The sequence below is a fragment of the Thunnus albacares genome, chromosome 6 (assembly GCF_914725855.1).
Source record: "Thunnus albacares chromosome 6, fThuAlb1.1, whole genome shotgun sequence".
Classification (NCBI taxonomy): domain Eukaryota; kingdom Metazoa; phylum Chordata; class Actinopteri; order Scombriformes; family Scombridae; genus Thunnus; species Thunnus albacares.
Genome location: NC_058111.1, coordinates 26,257,093 through 26,273,435, shown reverse-complemented (window position 1 = coordinate 26,273,435; position 16,343 = coordinate 26,257,093). Strand labels below are relative to the sequence as shown.

Sequence of the window (16,343 nt, the reverse complement as noted above, 5' to 3'; positions counted from 1 at the left end):
GAGGTCAATGGTAGAGAGGAATAAGATATAGCCTATCAGGCCCTGAATACACATATAATAGCTGTTAGTACTGTAGGATGAGTTTATTTTTGTTTTTTGTTGACAATAAGAAAAGTAGAAAATAGAGAATATCACCAGACTTATCCTTTAAAAGTGTGATTAGATTATGTCAGATAACTTTATTATTCATCAGAGGGGAAACTAGTTTGGTCACCCATTCACAGTGACAAATAAGAGTCAGGTCAGACAGCAGATGTCATATGAAAAACATACAGTGCAACATACTACCACTATAGTAGTAACTCTAACACACAAACTCAATAATAAATATTAAATCAAGAAAAAACAAAATAAAAACAATGTATTTAATCAAAGGTTGAACATAAGTGACGCACCTGAAAAGTGGACCAAGGAAAAAGGCAATTAGTCATACCCATTTATTTGTTTTGTAATCTTGTTTGTTTGGTAATGATGGACTTTTCTGGACAAACAGTGAGTGTGCTCATCATCTCCACTTCACTGGAAAAAAGTAAAACAGTTTTAATGGCTTATGGAAAGATCAATAATAAATAAATCAATTCTATACAAGCTTCTATTATCACAGTTACAGTACATATATGTCATTGAATCTAATATTACACTCAAACGACCATTTAAAAGTTGGTATTTAGGTGAAAATACACCTTCTATCAGTCATAAAAAAAAGCTTACAGGATGAAACCCTCTAGTCTTAGCTCTTTTAAGGCACACATTTTTTTTCACGATTGTTTAAAAATCATAAATGAACACTGAGTTATTCATGTTATATGAATATATCATTCATGATTTCAGTAGGCTACAGCTCTGCAGTTTCTAGACAGTGTAGAGATTGTTCATGCAGATGTAAAGCAAGAAAAAATGATGATGGTGGACTAACTTTGTCACCATTGAGGATGAAAGTCATCGACTTTGACGTAGCCTTTCAGGTCTATGAAATAGAGGAATATGGTATATCAGGCTTTGGAAACACACACAATAGATTTGTTGACAATAAGAAAATATAGAAAATCGTCAGCCTAATCCATTAACAAAAGTTTTTTTGTCGTTGTTTTTTTTTTCATTTGCCATCCACTTACAAAATGATTCTGTGCTATTCATCACTGATTTTTATACCTTTAATATTTGGCTTTAATCTTATCTTGGAAAGGGTTCAATACTGATGGTAAAAAAGAAGCACATTTGACATACTCCTCTCTCAATACTGAAAGGCTGAGATAAATGACCATTTGTTCTTATGGTTAGTTGAATACTTGTTTTGTACCCATTTAATCAAATTCAACAAGCAAGGCCGTGACACCTGATCAAAGGCTTTTTGTGTCTCTAAAGCTAAAGCCATATTCTCTCTACTCTGGAAATGAAGTTATAATATTCAGAATCTTCTCATTAGTAATAAACCCAGTTAGATCAGGATGTATAATGTATTTTACTGCAGTTCCTTCTCTTTTTGCAAAAATAGATGTAAGCAATCTATAGTCATTTTGTGCAATAGGCCTCCCCCTCTTTACACTTTTTATGTGTAACATTCATCAGTGATTGTCATCAGTAGCTAGTAATGAAGTCATTTGATCTGAGAATGCCTTATAAAATGCACTGATATATCCGTCTGAACCAGGGCTTTTGTCGTTTTTGGCAAATCTCATTTCAAACTCCATTATTGTCTCGTCTGCGTTAATTGTATCATCTTGGCAACTTAAAGTTTAATGTTCTGAAAGAAGGAGTGAAGTTGCAATGAGGGTTTGTTTCTGACTCAGTAGAGGCCAGTGGAATGAAATCTCAAATCACCAGAGCATCTTTCTGCACCTCACATCCCAGCAGCGCATTTCCAGCTTCTATACACTCTGTCATACATGGTGCTGAAAAAAAAACATAGAACAAACCATCATTAAACTGAATGTAGCAGCTGATTATAACCAGTACACACATTTAAAAACATCAGATCAGCACTTATTATTATGGTGATTACCTTTCTGAGCACAGAGCCATGATGCAGCCTTCATAGCCAGAAGCTCCCATTCATCCTGAACATCTGACTTGAAACCATGAAGCCAGATCAGAGCCAGAATGGTGGCCCACACTTCCTTGTTCACCTAATTCACCAAATCAAAGAAAAACAGATGGAAAGACCAACAGTATGAGTGAAGATTCAAGACCAAAGCTCACTGGACATTGTCCCTACACTGAGGAGTGATCAGCTGCTCACAATATTTACTACAATTTAAAAATAACCTATCAAGTTGCATTCTTACTGTATATCTAACAATAACCCACCGATGCAGGTTTTGGCTTATCCAGCTCCTCGCTGGTCTTTCCCAGTGCAGCAGCCAGAGCTGGATCTAGCACCCAGCAGCCAGACGCCTCCTGCAGAGACACCAACTGCAGCAAAGGGTCTCTGGGTGGCTGCTTGGGCTTAAAGGCTGCATCCTCGCTTAAATCTGTCTCTGAGGAGAAAATCATAGAAAGTGTAATCAGTATAATCTGTGTGTAGCTGCATAGATGTGGGAAAGGGATTGTAGAGATTGTTGGGACTGCTGTCTGTTTACATACATACATGTCCCTCTGAATGTGCAGCTTCTTTAAAAGACATATGGTTTAATAATGTCAATGACATTCAGAAAAAATCATTAACACACTATGTGTTTGCTTACCATTGCTCTGACATGACGCTTTCTGACCACCCTTAAAGAAGCCTCCAACTCTGCTGAAAACTGTTGAGACAAAGGAGATTTCAAGCAAATCATCAGGATCTGTTTTTTACGTAATTTTATTTCACATTTAGCTATTGCCTTACTGGCACACATGTCACATCCAGAATAACTTTCAAGATTTGTATTGTAGCCATCTATGTTATGTTTGTTGTAATAAGCAATAAAACCTAAATATATAACCTAAACAAAAACCTAACGAAATAAATAGGTTTGCGTAATTAATAAGAGAAATATATTACAACATTTCTATGCAATTTGAATACATGCAGCACTAAACACAAAGTACATGGAATCAGTTTTCAGTATTTGGTCATAAACCAAAGTATTACAAAGAAATGTTGACCTGATGATGTTTCCCCTTCTCAGCACAGACACAGGGACGTAGTGTTAGTTCAGGCACAGCACTGAAGTCACGCTAGCATTGCTTCACAATCACTGGCTTTCTTCATTAAGGGAAAATTTTGTTCTCTAGCAAAGTCTTCTTTTCTGCTCTTATTCTTTGAGAGCTCCCTCAAAGAACCATTGTTTCTAGAGAGAGATATTGCTGTTTTTTACATTTAATTTTTCAGTGCTTAATACAACCTAAAGAAAATTCTGTTCACCCCAATTTATTAAAGGAACCTCCTTTAATAAATTTTGATCTGTTTAAGAAATTAGATTGACCTGTTGAAATACGTTCAAGTACCACTACAAGTAATCTAAAAAAAAAAACAGGAGGAAGATTTACCTGATTTCAGTTTCTTCTTTACAGACTTTCCTGAAAAATGTAAGAGATACATTAAGAAAGTTACAACATTAAAGCGGCTATAATCAATATCGTTCATAAGGACAATGTATCAAATGCAATGTGTGATGTCAAAGGCGTCCCCTGTTGTGATGAGAGAATTCAGGTGTTTATTCCTATAGAGAATTAACACACAACTCTGGAGCTCCCCCTGGCTTTTTGGAGCTTTATAGCAAGTTTCGACTCATTCTGTAGCTGTCTGGCCCCGAACTTTACTGTTTTGATTCTCTCTCACCGCTTTTATAGTGTCATTTTTGGTAAAAACAGCTGGCTGTTAAAAGTGCTAAAAACACACTGTACACTACCTGCTTGGCACCAAACGGCACAGACAGTTGACAACTGGCTGGTGAACGCAGTGGAGCATTAAGCAGCTTAAGAGTCAGATATTTCCCTCAGTGTGTAGCCCCCAGCCAATAACAGCGGCCAGGGTGTGAGGCTTCTCTATCTCTCTCCTCTGCTGCTGTACAGAGTGCTGCTGTGTTCTGCTCCTCTGCTGTCTGTTTGACCGTGCAGAGAGACCACAGTGGACCGGACAAGGGTGTATTTTGGCTGCATTCACACGAAATTTGGCATTGTGGCACCTTACCGCGGGGTTATGTGGAGGTGCGGGTGTGTTTATTTGTGCTTTAGACTGTAACTGTTGTGAAACAATCAGAAATAATATTTTATTTATCTGATTCACAGCTTTGTTCTCGCTCTTTCTCTCTCTGGTGTCGTTGAGCCAGGGAGGAGGGGCCAACTTTGAATGCTGTGTTTACAAACGCCAATTGACAAATCCTGTATAGTATGCCTTTAAACATACAACTAAAACAAACTTGATGCAAAATTAATATTCTGTTCTGTTATCATCAACATAGCTTCCAATTTACTGAAAGGTTTTTTTTAGATTCTATGATTTTTATTGGCATATTTTGGAGCAGCAACTTCTACATTTCAGCAGTTGCTAGGAAACTTCTCTCACTGCAAAAGCTGCCTCTGTGTTTCTCTGCAGGTCTCGTATCATCTTTTGTTGCAGCTGACAGTGTAACATCACCTGTAGACTATAATATTCTCCTCTAATATCTCTGTGACTGGCACATGACCGCCTCTCATCATGGACTGCGTTGCTTTAGAAAAACATTTTTTAGCATCTAACTTTGTGTCAAAGCACAAATCAAAGCATGAAGCATACTCACAAATGCACACCTCCTCATGAACAGGTGACATTCATCAGGCTGAAACGAGCAATTTATGACAAGTTCATACCACAGCTAGCCTTGATACAGGGAATAATATTCATCACAGTCCTGAGAAGCCCATCAAGACCTTTATCATACAATGATGTCAGGGTCACTTAATAGCACCATGTAGAGGCAAATCTGAGCCTCCAGAAAAATTATTTAAAAAAAAAGAAATTTCCCTTTTTGGGATTACACGTATGTGTGTTTGCTTACCATGGCTCTGAAATGAGGCACCAAACTTGCGGGACCAGCCAAAGCCGCCAAAACCTGTTTATGGGGAGATTTCAAGTAACTGATCTGTGTTGTATTCAGAAATAAAACTAGAAATAAAAACCCACATCTGCACAAGCGACAAAAAACAATTCAGCTTTTACAACATACCTGAATCACATGAATCCTCATCGAACCCCAGACAAAAATCACGCAAACTGCATCCTTTTAAATTTAAAAAGCAAAGAGTAGAATATTAAATCTAGTGTTGTCTTGCACAAGAGTTAGTAGACAAAAACTATAAATAAAAATGAAATTTAAAAAAAAATCAAAGCTGTTGGTGACAAATAAGAATTTTTCATTCGCTCTTAGAGTAACACTGACCTAACATTAGATCATTTCTAAACAACAGAGGCCCTTGAATTGCCTGGCCGTCGCCTTTATTGATGGCAATGAAGGCAGTGAAGGAGCTGCTCACTCCTGATTGGACACTGAGCTCCACCACCTTCTGCTTCACTCCATCTTGCTCTTCTCCATCCTCTCTCTCCTCTATCTCCAGGGAGCGAATCAGAGTCCGAGCACCCAACCTGTGGACTGTTAGTCTGCAGACAAGAGAGAGGAGTTAGGACAGGTGGAGCTTACCTTATATTTCTATCAATGCACAATGGAGATCCATGTCGAGTCAATTAGGTCTCTATAGATCAAATTTACTGACCAACTCAGATTTCAACATGCAAGTGCATCAATATCACAGCAACATCAGCAATCTTTCCACCCTGCTACATTGTAAACACAGTACAAACCCTACACTTAGAATTCTAATCTAGCTTTCTGTCAAGAGCTCCCTCAGCTTTAATCAACAAAGTCAAGATATGGGGACTCAACACTGTTCTCCAAGAGTGTGAAGAGTTCACCAAATTCCACATGCTGGTGCAATATCCTTTCAGTTATTAGGATCATATTTATCATTAATTTCACCCATTTAATTTTATTATATTTTTTTTCCAAAGCTTCATTTTTTTTCTATTGGAAACTCACTACCCAGTTCATGGCCCTTCTATTGTCTGACCAAACCCTGTTTTACCCAGTGTCCTCTGCAGGTTTGAGACTGAAGCGGAGCTGGTTCTGAGATGCATGACCTGCCAGGCTGTACTTCACTGTCACACAGCCTTCTGCTGCCTCTGGACTCTGAGAGAGCATTACAGGGATAGAAAACATGTTTAATAATGTGATGACAAACCTGATGAAAAAAAAAAGCATAATGCCAATCTCTCAGTTTACCAATGGGCAAATTCAGCCACAGATATAAAATAGGTATTTCACTATGACATGGTGCTGCTCCTACCTGTCCAGTGAGCTGGGCATAAATCAGTGACCTTTGACCCTGGAAAATTGCTGTGATGGGTGGAGAGAGGACAGTGACAGACACTGCCTTTGGTAAATCCCATGTGACTGAGATGTCCACTACAGCTGGCTGCAGAGCAAATCGCAGCGACTGCATCACCTGATGAATTAAGAATGTTAATTCATTATTTACTTTTAATTATGTCTTTTGTCTAGACACAAATTTGTTGTTTTTTATGTTTTTTTAATAATAATAAATGGTCATGTCTTACTTTTGGTTGCATCCTGTCAGTTCCTGTGATGAACTGAGCGTGACCTCCTCCTTCCTTGGCCAACCCATTGATAAGAGCAGAGCTGGCTCCTTCCCCGATCCCAAAAGAGAAACACCTGCAATGAAGTACTTTTGTTTTTAACACACAGAATTCAGACATTGGACATATTCTGGGAATTGTGTGGGTGATTGTTGTATTTTTGTATTTTGTGTTATTGTGCTTTCACCTGTGGGAGCCTGAGTTGTCCCTCACCAGATTTATAACTTCTTTGGTGTTCTCCACCTCGCCGTCAGTAAAGACAAACAGCTGGGACGGAGTGTTTACATATCACTGTTAGTTAAATATCATCACACTATGAAACATGTAACATGTGCTATGAGTCATCCACAAAATATTGAGAGCAGTGTCAGGTTGCTGTTTCAGTAACACAATTAGATATAACAGTGATGTATATAGAACAGATAAGGTGTGTCATGTATGAGCCTCTAATAAACTGGTTTGTTCAACATTGTACTTGGAAAGGACAGAAAAGTAGGAACTATTGAGTAGATCAATCAAGCAATTGTTTATAGATTGTATAGGATATGTTATCCCTCATTTATTTCCTATTCTTTACTTGTTTGCTCTGACTACACCAGCAGTCAAACACTTCATGTGCTCCATTAAAACACTGGAACCAGTGAGTTTTCAGCGAGTAAATAACAGAAACAAGCAGCAGTTTTAATAAAAAATGTCAGCAAGCATCAGTGAGTGAAATGAACACAGCTGAACTGTCACATCTGCTTCAGCAACATTTTCCAGATGTATCACATTTGTAGCTTTCCAAATCCTGTCCAAACCTTCCTGCCACAACAGATCCACACTAACATTTCTCTGTCAACAGATATCATCAGGAAACTGTACAAACTACACCAGACTATACACAGGGAAGAGCTGTGATGTAAGTTTAATCTCTTAATGCAGAGCTATTCAGCTGTCACATGTCCCAACTTACTCACTTCAATGTAGCATCAAATTGCTGATGAAGATCAGGAAAACACCAAACTATGAGAGGGTCATAGTTGTGTAACAAAAATGACCCTTAAGTTTTTGCATAATGTGTGTGTGTGTGTGTGTGTGTGTGTGTGTGTGTGTGTTACTTGTCTTGGTTGACTGGGAATGCAGGGCTGGCTGTAAATGTGTTTGAGGGGCTCCAGGATCTCTGTTCCTCCCAGATCAGCGTCCATCTCCTCAACTTTCTTCAGAGCTTCTTCCATAGTCTTCTCATTGTACTCCACACTCTTACTGCCATCAGAAACACACAGATGGGGGAGGTCAGATGGTTGTGTAGCGCTACCAACTTCCACAATTCAATTTGAAATTCATATCCAGTCTTTTTTATAGCATAACTGCAGTCTTTCCCTAAACTTCCTCATGTCTTAACTGTACTGTTAATACCATGACCATATTTGTAGGAATAATTGATTTTGAAATGTTACAATGTTACAATTTTATTTGGCAGACTCTTTTTATCCAACGCAACGTACACACGAGAGTTAAAACAACACAAGCAAGGATCTATCCACGAGAAGACAACACAAGTAAGTGCCATGAAGCTAAGTTCAGGTCCGATAGGATGTAGGTGTCAACAGGCAGTGCATAGAGGCAATAAAGTGCATTGAAGCCGATAATAACTTTTTTTTTTGCAGTCCCTCAGGTGAGGAAGTGTATGAGAAAGAGCTGGCTCTTTAGCTTTTTCTTACAGATCAAGAGGGACTCTGCAGATTGAGTGAAGTTTGGTAACTCACTCCATCACTGGGGAACTGGGGAACAGAAGAGTCTGGCTAGCAACTTTTGAGTTTTTCAGAATCACCCAATATCAAAGACCTGTCTGCTGACAGCACTGACATACAGACGCACATGTGCAAACAGTGATATCAAAGACAGAAACACATTTTTGTGGACTGGGTGAAATGGGGCAGTGATTTACAGGAAGATGTGTTGATAGCTGGACCCGAAACCGTAGATGTTGAAGTAGCAGCCCATTGGTAAACTCTTCAGCAGGAGCAGTAGAGTATCCTTGGAGGAAGAGAGAAAAGAGAGTGAAGGCCACTGTGTGAGAGGAACACTATGAATGATTTTATGACAGAGTTAACACATAATGAATACCCTGGCACTGCCAATGCGAGTCTCTTTCCGGTTGCGGTTATCCATACAACAATCCATACTTCCAGATCGATCAATCAAGAACACAAACTCTCCACATGAGGCGACTGAAGACATCACAGCCTGGGGGAACTCAGGGTACAGGCTCAGCATCACCACTGGATCACCCATCAGAGTGCCTGAAACACAGGAAAGAGACACAAAAATGACCAGAAAACTGCTTTTTATCATTTATTAAAACACATGTAACTCATCAGTTTGAGGATGAGGATAATTCACTTTTTATTTACAGAGTAACAACTTCTCTAATTGTCACTCACCAGGCTTGGCAGAGGCCTGTCCTGCTTCCACCACAGCAGTGGGCTGGTGGGCGTCTTTGTAATAAATCAACAGTTCAACATCCCTGTCGAACTTGTGTCCTGCAGCCAACTTGACCTGCAGTTCACAAAACACACTCATAAACATAAATAGAGAGATGTCTTGTTCTCAGTAATGAGGAACAATCACACACAGCAGACACGTAGCACTCTACATACTGTGGCCTGAGTTTGCTCTGTGTTGAGGTACTGGAGAGGGTCCAGGGAGCAGTTGGACTCTACTTTAGAGATTGGACGAGGAGAAAACACCCGGGCAGAGAAAGACAGACTGTAGGGCCCCAGAGAGGCTGGAACAGACGTCACCTGGACGCTGCCACCTTCACTACCTGTGAGCAACATAAAATGTTGTAATCAAAGAGACATTACAAAATGACATTACTTGAGCAACTGTGAGGCATTGTTTGAAGCAATGGATGACACAGGGCTATTGCATACAAAACCTTTTCAAAGGAAAGAACATGCATATCCCCAAAACATTTTACAGCTGCTGAAAGATCAGCAATGAATAGGAACACATCTGAGTTATGAATGGACAAAGGGCAACTGTGTATTCATTAAAAGACAACTGTCAGAGTGAGAAATATGGGATAATTGTGACGCATGTGGCTGTATGTACAAATGCTGAACTTCATAGTGTATCTCTTCAGCCTAGAAAACTGGGAGCTCTGCATCTGCAAATGTGAATTGGTTATTGCAGTAAAAGTGTGAAAGACAACTTGCTCTCTGTGAATCCATCTTAAAATTTCCACAACAACTACCGTGTCCTTGTGTGTTTTGAAAATCCTCCACACACTTTCACAATCATATTAGGCACTTAGCCAACTGACTTGTCTACATTGAATTTTTTGAAAATTTTGCAATGTTGGAAATGTGGAAGTGTAGAAGTGTGGCTATTGGGGAAAACTCAACCTTTTTCTGAAACAAATGAAATTTTTTTAGTAATTAGTAAATTAGTAAAAAAAACTAAGTAAAAAAAAAATCTGCATTTCGTTACTTCTCATTTTAGTCACATTAGTTAAGTCAAACAGAGAGTCAGCATTAACACACTGCATCCATCTCAGCTTTTTTTACAAACATTTTACAAAGCTCAGAACAAACAACAATCTGAAAACATTTTGTCAGTCACAATGCAATGGCCATGTTTCTACGGATTCAGAAAAGCACAAAATGTGCATCATTTTTTTAGGCAACTTTTGCAAGTTGAACATGATTGTTATGGAAAGTCAAGGTGAAATCTCACTTTCTCCCATATTTTCCTGCCATCTGTAACCTGCTTGGTTCTATGTTCACTCCTCAGTCCAATTAGAGGTTGGAAGACTTTTTACAGCCTGTAGCATATGTTTTCAGAATGTTTACTGTCAGTGTAGTGGACAAAAGTTCTTTTCATTGGTGTACTTTCAGGCATGTTACTGTTGGAATGAAATTACTTGCAGTTATGGTGTGTATAAGCAGAATGTGTTGTCTGGTTTTCCTACCCTGAGGTTGGTAGCGAGGGTTGAGCACAGCAGGCAGACAAAACCTCAGCCCGTCATCAGCCTGCACAGCCAGCTCAGTGACGTACTCCAGCCTGATGGAGGCGCTCTCTCCTGGAGGCAGACTGCCCACACTCAGAGAGAATATATCTGGGCTCTGATCACTCTCCTCCAATAGGAAGGCCTGCTGACCAGAGCTCAATGCATCATCATACTCCTCATGAGCCTGCAGCACAGATGACACATGTGAGTAATGGTTTGTGTGTTTACTGTTTTACTGTCAGTAAAGTGTTTGCTGTTTACTGTCTGTCAGATTCATCACTGTGAGTACGTCTTTACTGTCCAGCTCACCTCCTGTTTCTCCTTCACCTCAGCTACAATCTGTGTTTGTCCAATCTTAGCACTGAAATGACAGACAGCAGCATCTCCAGGCAGAGGGAAGACAAAAACAGCCTCCAGTGGTTTGTCCTCCTTGTTCTCGTAGAGCAGAGTGGAGACCAGTGTAGCCACATGGTCCCTCACCTCCAGCTCCACTTCAATGCTCTTCAGAGGAACTGATGAGAAACAATTGATGACTGATTGACTGATATTTGACTTTGACAAGAAAAGCTTTTTGCTCCCTCCCTGATGGCCTAAAACACACTTGCATGGACAAAAATACAGTGCTGCTTGTAAGTTTGTGGCCCCATTAGAATTGTTTCTATTTCTGCATAAAGATGGCCTAAAACGTGATCAGATTCTTACACAAGTCCTGAAACTAGACGAAGGGAACCCAGTAAAACAAATGAGACAAAAACATTAAACTTATTCATTTATTTATAGAGGAAAATTATCAAATCTTACATATGTGAGGCAAATATATGTGAACCCTTGCTTTCAGTAAATGGTGTGATCCCCTTTTGCAGAAATAACTTCAACCAAATTTTTCCGTTAACTGTTTATCAGCCCTGCACATCGGTTTGGAGGAATTTTAGCCCGTTCCTCCTTACAGAACAATCTCAACTCAGGTATGTTGGTGGGCTTCTTTGCATGAACTGCCTGCTTCAGGTCTTTCCGCAGCATTTCTATAGGATTAAGGTCAGGACTTTGACTCAGCTGTTTCAAAACATTAACTTTCTTCTGCTCTAACCATTCTTTGGTAGAACGACTTGTGTGTTTAGGGTCTTTGTCTTACTACATGATCCACTTTCTGTTGAGCTTCAGCTCACAGACAGATACCTTGACATTTTCCTGCGGAATTTGCTGGTACAACTCAGAACTAATAGCTCCTTCAATGATTACAAGCCGTTCTGGTCCAGAGGCAGCAAAGCAGCCCTAACCATGATATTACCACCACCGTGTTTCACAGATGGGTTAAGGTTCTTATGCTGGAATGCAGTGTTTGCTCATTGCCAAACTTAACGCTTCTTATTCAAGCCAAAAAGTTAAATTTTGGTCTCATCCCTCCACAGAATATTTTTCCAATCACCTTCTGGCTTATCCACGTGGTCTTGAGCAAACCACAGACAGCAGCAATGTTCTTTTTGGAAAGAAGTGGCTTTCTCCTTGCAACTCTGCCATGAACACCATTGATGTTCAATGTTCTCCTGATGGTGAACTCATGAACATTGCCTGTAGACACTGTAAGAGAGGCCTTTAGTTTCCTAGACGTTACCCTGGGGTCCCTTGTGTCCTCTTGGACTATTACAGGCCTTGCTCTTGGTGTGATCCTCATTGTTCGACCACTCCTGGGGAGGGCAACAATAGTGATGGATGTCTTCCATTTGTACACAATCTGCCTGATAGTCGACTGGTGGAGTCCAAACTCTTTAGAAATGGTTTTGTAACGCTTTCTAGCCTGGTGAGCATCAACAACTCTTCCTCTAAGGTCCTCAAGAAATATCCTTTGTTTGAGACATGACATACGTCCACAAAGCTGTGTTGTGAAGCTCAGACTTTGATAGTGAAAACCCAGATTTCTCTTCTTTAAATGAGGCAGGGCCTCCCAGACTCACACTTGATTGTTATCCAAATGATTGAAACACCTGACTCTAATTTCCCCTTCAGATGCATTGATGATCCTAGAGGTTCACATACTTTTGCCATGCACAAATATGTAACATTGGATCATTTTCCTCAATAAATAAACAAACCAGTGTAATGTTTTGGACTCATTTGTTTAATTGATGTCTCTTTATCTAGTTTTAGGACTTGCATGGAAATCTGATCACGTTATAGGTCATATTTATGCAGAAATAGAGCAAATGCTAAAGGGTTCACAAACTTTAAAGCAGCACTGTATATCCAAACACAGACACACACCAGACCGTTTGAAACCACCCTCATTCTTGCACAAGATAATACAAGAATACAAACTGAAATAGTAGTCATAGCATGATTAACATTTGGAATTTATGGAGACAAAAATAAAAAATAAAAAAAATGTTTTCAGTTCTGTACCTGGTTCCCTCTCAGTGGTAAGTAGACCGCTGGAGTCTTCCATCCTACCTGTGCAACAGGTAACAAGGAGATTTGAGGACTTTCTGCTGTAGTGACAAATAAAAGTGTAATGCAAGTTACTTTAACATTATACTCTGTATATTGTTCAGTAGTTAGGACATTAGTTTGATAGTTTTTTCATTTTCATATGAGTGATGTCATCCAAATAATTTTTCTGATTCTCAACTTTTATCTTAGAGCTTTTCCAGATATTTTTAAGTTTTTTAGTTTAGTTTTCAAATACAGTGGTGGAATGTAACTAAGTACATTTGCTTAAGTACTGTACTGAAGTGCAGTTCTGAGGTACTTGTGCTTTACTTGAGTATTTTCATTTTTTTGCTATTTTGTACTTCTTCTCCACCACAATTCAGAGGAAAATATTGTACTTTCTACTCAACTACATTTATTTGACAGCTGTATTTACTTTTTACATTCAAAGTTTACATTAAATAATATATAAGCTTATAAAATACAAGACATTGTGAAAGATTAAAATTCCCAAACCTTTTGCCTGGTAACCCCTGTGTCTATAGTTCCTTGTCATGTTGCAGATGTTTGACTTGTTAACAGTTCCACCAAATAAATCATTGTTTGAGGCTCAATGAGGTAAAGCTTTCCAATATTTCACAAAAAGAAAAGTTTAGAGATAAGTCTGAAAAATGCATCAAACTTTGGCAGAACTTTGTTGTTTTTTTTTTTGTTGTCCTCTACCTGGCTGATTTAATATATCTGTCACAGTCAGGGACATGTAGAGGATGTTAGAGGGCAGGGGGCCACATTCATAAAAGGCAATTTTTGCAGATAATTAAATAAATATATGCCTGTAATGACTAATTTTGCAACACTGTTAAATGGATATGTATATGTATAATGTATGTATTTAAAACAAACCCATGACTGAGGTTGGTTCAAACACAGCTACATGACATTAAATTAATGATACATGCAAAGAAATGAAGTGTATTCCTGTAAATTCTCCTCACAATATTGCTGACAAAGATGTACTTCCTCTGGCTGCATGGCTGCCTCTCTCACTTCCATAGTCATCTATTACCACTTCTACATAGAAGGCATAACTGCTTCAGTAATAATGGACAATAGGAGGATGCTGATATTGTATGGCTAAGATACTATTACTATGTGCCAACAAATCAGTTTCATATAGTTCACATATCATATCATAATACTGAGGCTTGGAAGACACCATGCATGTAAGCCACAATTCTTTAGATAAGGTATATTAGATACTGGTTTATAAAAGATTTTAACAGTTAATATTCCTTCATCCCTTCCCTCCCTCCAAAAATGTATGCTTACTGTACACATAATCGTGCATTAGGTGTTACTTTCATGCCTGACATTAATAACACAAACACAATGACAACATCACTGCTGACTATAGTTAATGCAGACACAATTTGACACTAGAAACTCTGATTAACTTAGCTAACACTGAACGCACCTCATTGGCTGTTTATGGAGGAAAACGTCGTTGTACTTGTTGAGTGTATCATTATCTTGTAGTTTATGGAGGATAAGGATGCTAATCTTTTTTACAACTTTATAACTAACGTAAAAAAAACTTGGTGAGACGTGTTACGTGACAGTATCCATACCAGCTTTGCATGAGATGTGCGATGACAATAATCACCTCGTGAAGTCCCCGTGAGTTCCGTTAGCAACAGCCACTTTACCTCGAGGTAAACTTTTAACCCTAACATATACTGATATAAATCCTCTGTCAGCTACACTCAGAAACAAGATGAGATTCTGAGTATATTGTGTCACTCTGGATGTAGCAGGAATATATATATATTTTTTAAAAACACCCCAGAAAAGAGGAACTTTATCTCTCGGGAAGCCAAACGGGCAGGTATTCAAGCCCCCTTTAAGATCTATGTGCACGTGACTGGTCAGAGGGGGCGACGAGTACTTTCACTTTTGATACTGGAATAATTTTACATTGAAGTATTATTGCTACTTTTAGGCTCTCTTCCACCACTCTTCAAATACTGACAGCTGACTGATAAGTAACACAATAACACAACTGATTTAGCTGCATATACTGTAGATAGATAGATAGATAGATAGATAGATAGATAGATAGATAGATAGATAGATATAACATTACTGCTCCCCTTAAATATGATAGAACTGAACCTTCCTGGAGGTCGAACTCCACTGTAAATGGTTTTAGCAAACGTTTACTCTAAATAATAAATATCTGTCTTGCTCACATAAAATCAACGTCACAATGTGTTCTGCGTCATCTTGGACAACTTAACAGATAAACAAAAACATGCGTACCTCTGAAGAGAAATGATTATCAGCCCGGGATAGTTTTAACCTAGTTTCCTCCTGTAACGCTGGATGTTATGTGAGAGAAGAGTTTGCAGGACGATAAAACAGGAACAGTTTAATACTCAGCTGTTCATAGACCCTCACTGCCAAATCTGTCACGCCTATGGGGGTACTCTCGATTTAACTACAGCGGCATCAGATGGGTGGGGTTTGTACTCGCTACTCATATTCCAAATCATTTTTGTCTTAGGTTTTACAACAAAATAGCACACCTTATAAATTCTGAAATTACACATAGCCTACTTCTTCGTCCTCATTGAAACATCCAGAATCTATGAATAAACAAATATTTATATTATTTCAGAAGTTAAACTGCTGCACACAAGACGACTCCTACCTCACTGAATGGTTCATTCTAAGTATTTGTGTGCTGGGGGGTTTCACAGTTTGCATACTGGACCATGATTAGTTTCCAAACCAGCTGTAATGTCACAAAATCATGTTGTTAGGCACAGAGAAACCTTCCTCTACAGTGAAAACAGCCTTCAGGTGTCAAAATCTGCACATCATTCTGCACAGTGAAGTTCAAACACCCCAATGAAGTAATGAAGAAATAAGTGAGACACATTTTTGAGTGTTGGGGATTTAGGTGCTCCCCCATGCCTCACAGCTGCTTTTTCTTCATATGTTCAGCAGTCACCTTTGTCTTTTCACATTCACCCTTTAAGACCACAGTGTTTGGTGTGAGTGTCACTCACAATAACTTCAAGTTGCATTAAGTGATTTTTCAACACTGGGTGGCAGTAAGACTCCAAAACAAGCTCACTGAATTGAGTGTGAATTGATAATTCATGACCTTGTAAGTAATAAAAAAATAACAGCTTTACGAAACATTAGTGACCCTAAAGGCTAAAGATAACAAATCACTACCACTTGTTCTTGTTGGCACTGTGGATTAAACATATGTATAAATGCAAAAAGAAAGCACAAAGTGGT

At 38.9% G+C, this 16,343-nt stretch overlaps 1 protein-coding gene across 9 annotated transcripts; it reads right to left on the bottom strand.

The window, feature by feature from the left end:
- Positions 1-524: 524 nt before the first annotated feature.
- Positions 525-16,295, bottom strand: LOC122983607 (von Willebrand factor A domain-containing protein 5A-like). 9 transcript variants are annotated; one of them, XM_044353542.1, is made up of 22 exons: positions 14,698-15,103; positions 13,008-13,055; positions 10,920-11,122; positions 10,572-10,794; positions 9,256-9,422; positions 9,040-9,154; positions 8,723-8,898; positions 8,544-8,632; positions 7,714-7,858; positions 6,801-6,880; positions 6,575-6,689; positions 6,304-6,462; positions 6,043-6,146; positions 5,343-5,560; positions 5,130-5,183; positions 4,962-5,015; positions 3,472-3,501; positions 2,685-2,744; positions 2,308-2,477; positions 2,003-2,126; positions 1,822-1,892; positions 525-967 (listed from the first exon to the last, which is right to left on the bottom strand). In XM_044353542.1, exons 1-22 carry the CDS (start codon positions 14,765-14,767, stop codon positions 962-964), a joined length of 2,481 nt encoding a protein of 826 aa, XP_044209477.1. In that variant the 5' UTR covers positions 14,768-15,103; the 3' UTR covers positions 525-961. The 9 variants fall into 9 exon arrangements, 8 of the variants coding, with proteins under 8 accessions (XP_044209477.1, XP_044209479.1, XP_044209482.1 ...); XM_044353544.1 differs by lacking the exons at positions 525-967; positions 14,698-15,103 and adding an exon at positions 15,354-16,295 and having other exon boundaries at positions 979-1,892; positions 13,008-13,093; XM_044353547.1 differs by lacking the exons at positions 525-967; positions 14,698-15,103 and adding an exon at positions 15,354-16,295 and having other exon boundaries at positions 979-1,892; positions 13,008-13,090.
- Between the last annotated feature and the right edge of the window lie 48 nt (positions 16,296-16,343).

What these genes read in the sequence shown, in the direction of transcription:
- LOC122983607 (XM_044353541.1), bottom strand. Translation starts at nt 14,767, where the DNA reads ATGTTAGGGTTAAAAGTTTACCTCGAGGTAAAGTGGCTGTTGCTAACG. An exon ending in AGGTGAAGGAGAAACAGGAG is followed by an intron (nt 10,795 to 10,919) that starts GTGAGCTGGACA and finishes TCTGTGCTGCAG; the next exon opens with GCTCATGAGGAGTATGATGA. An exon ending in AGCTATCAACACATCTTCCT is followed by an intron (nt 7,859 to 8,543) that starts GTAAATCACTGC and finishes TTCTGATGGCAG; the next exon opens with TAAGAGTGTGGAGTACAATG.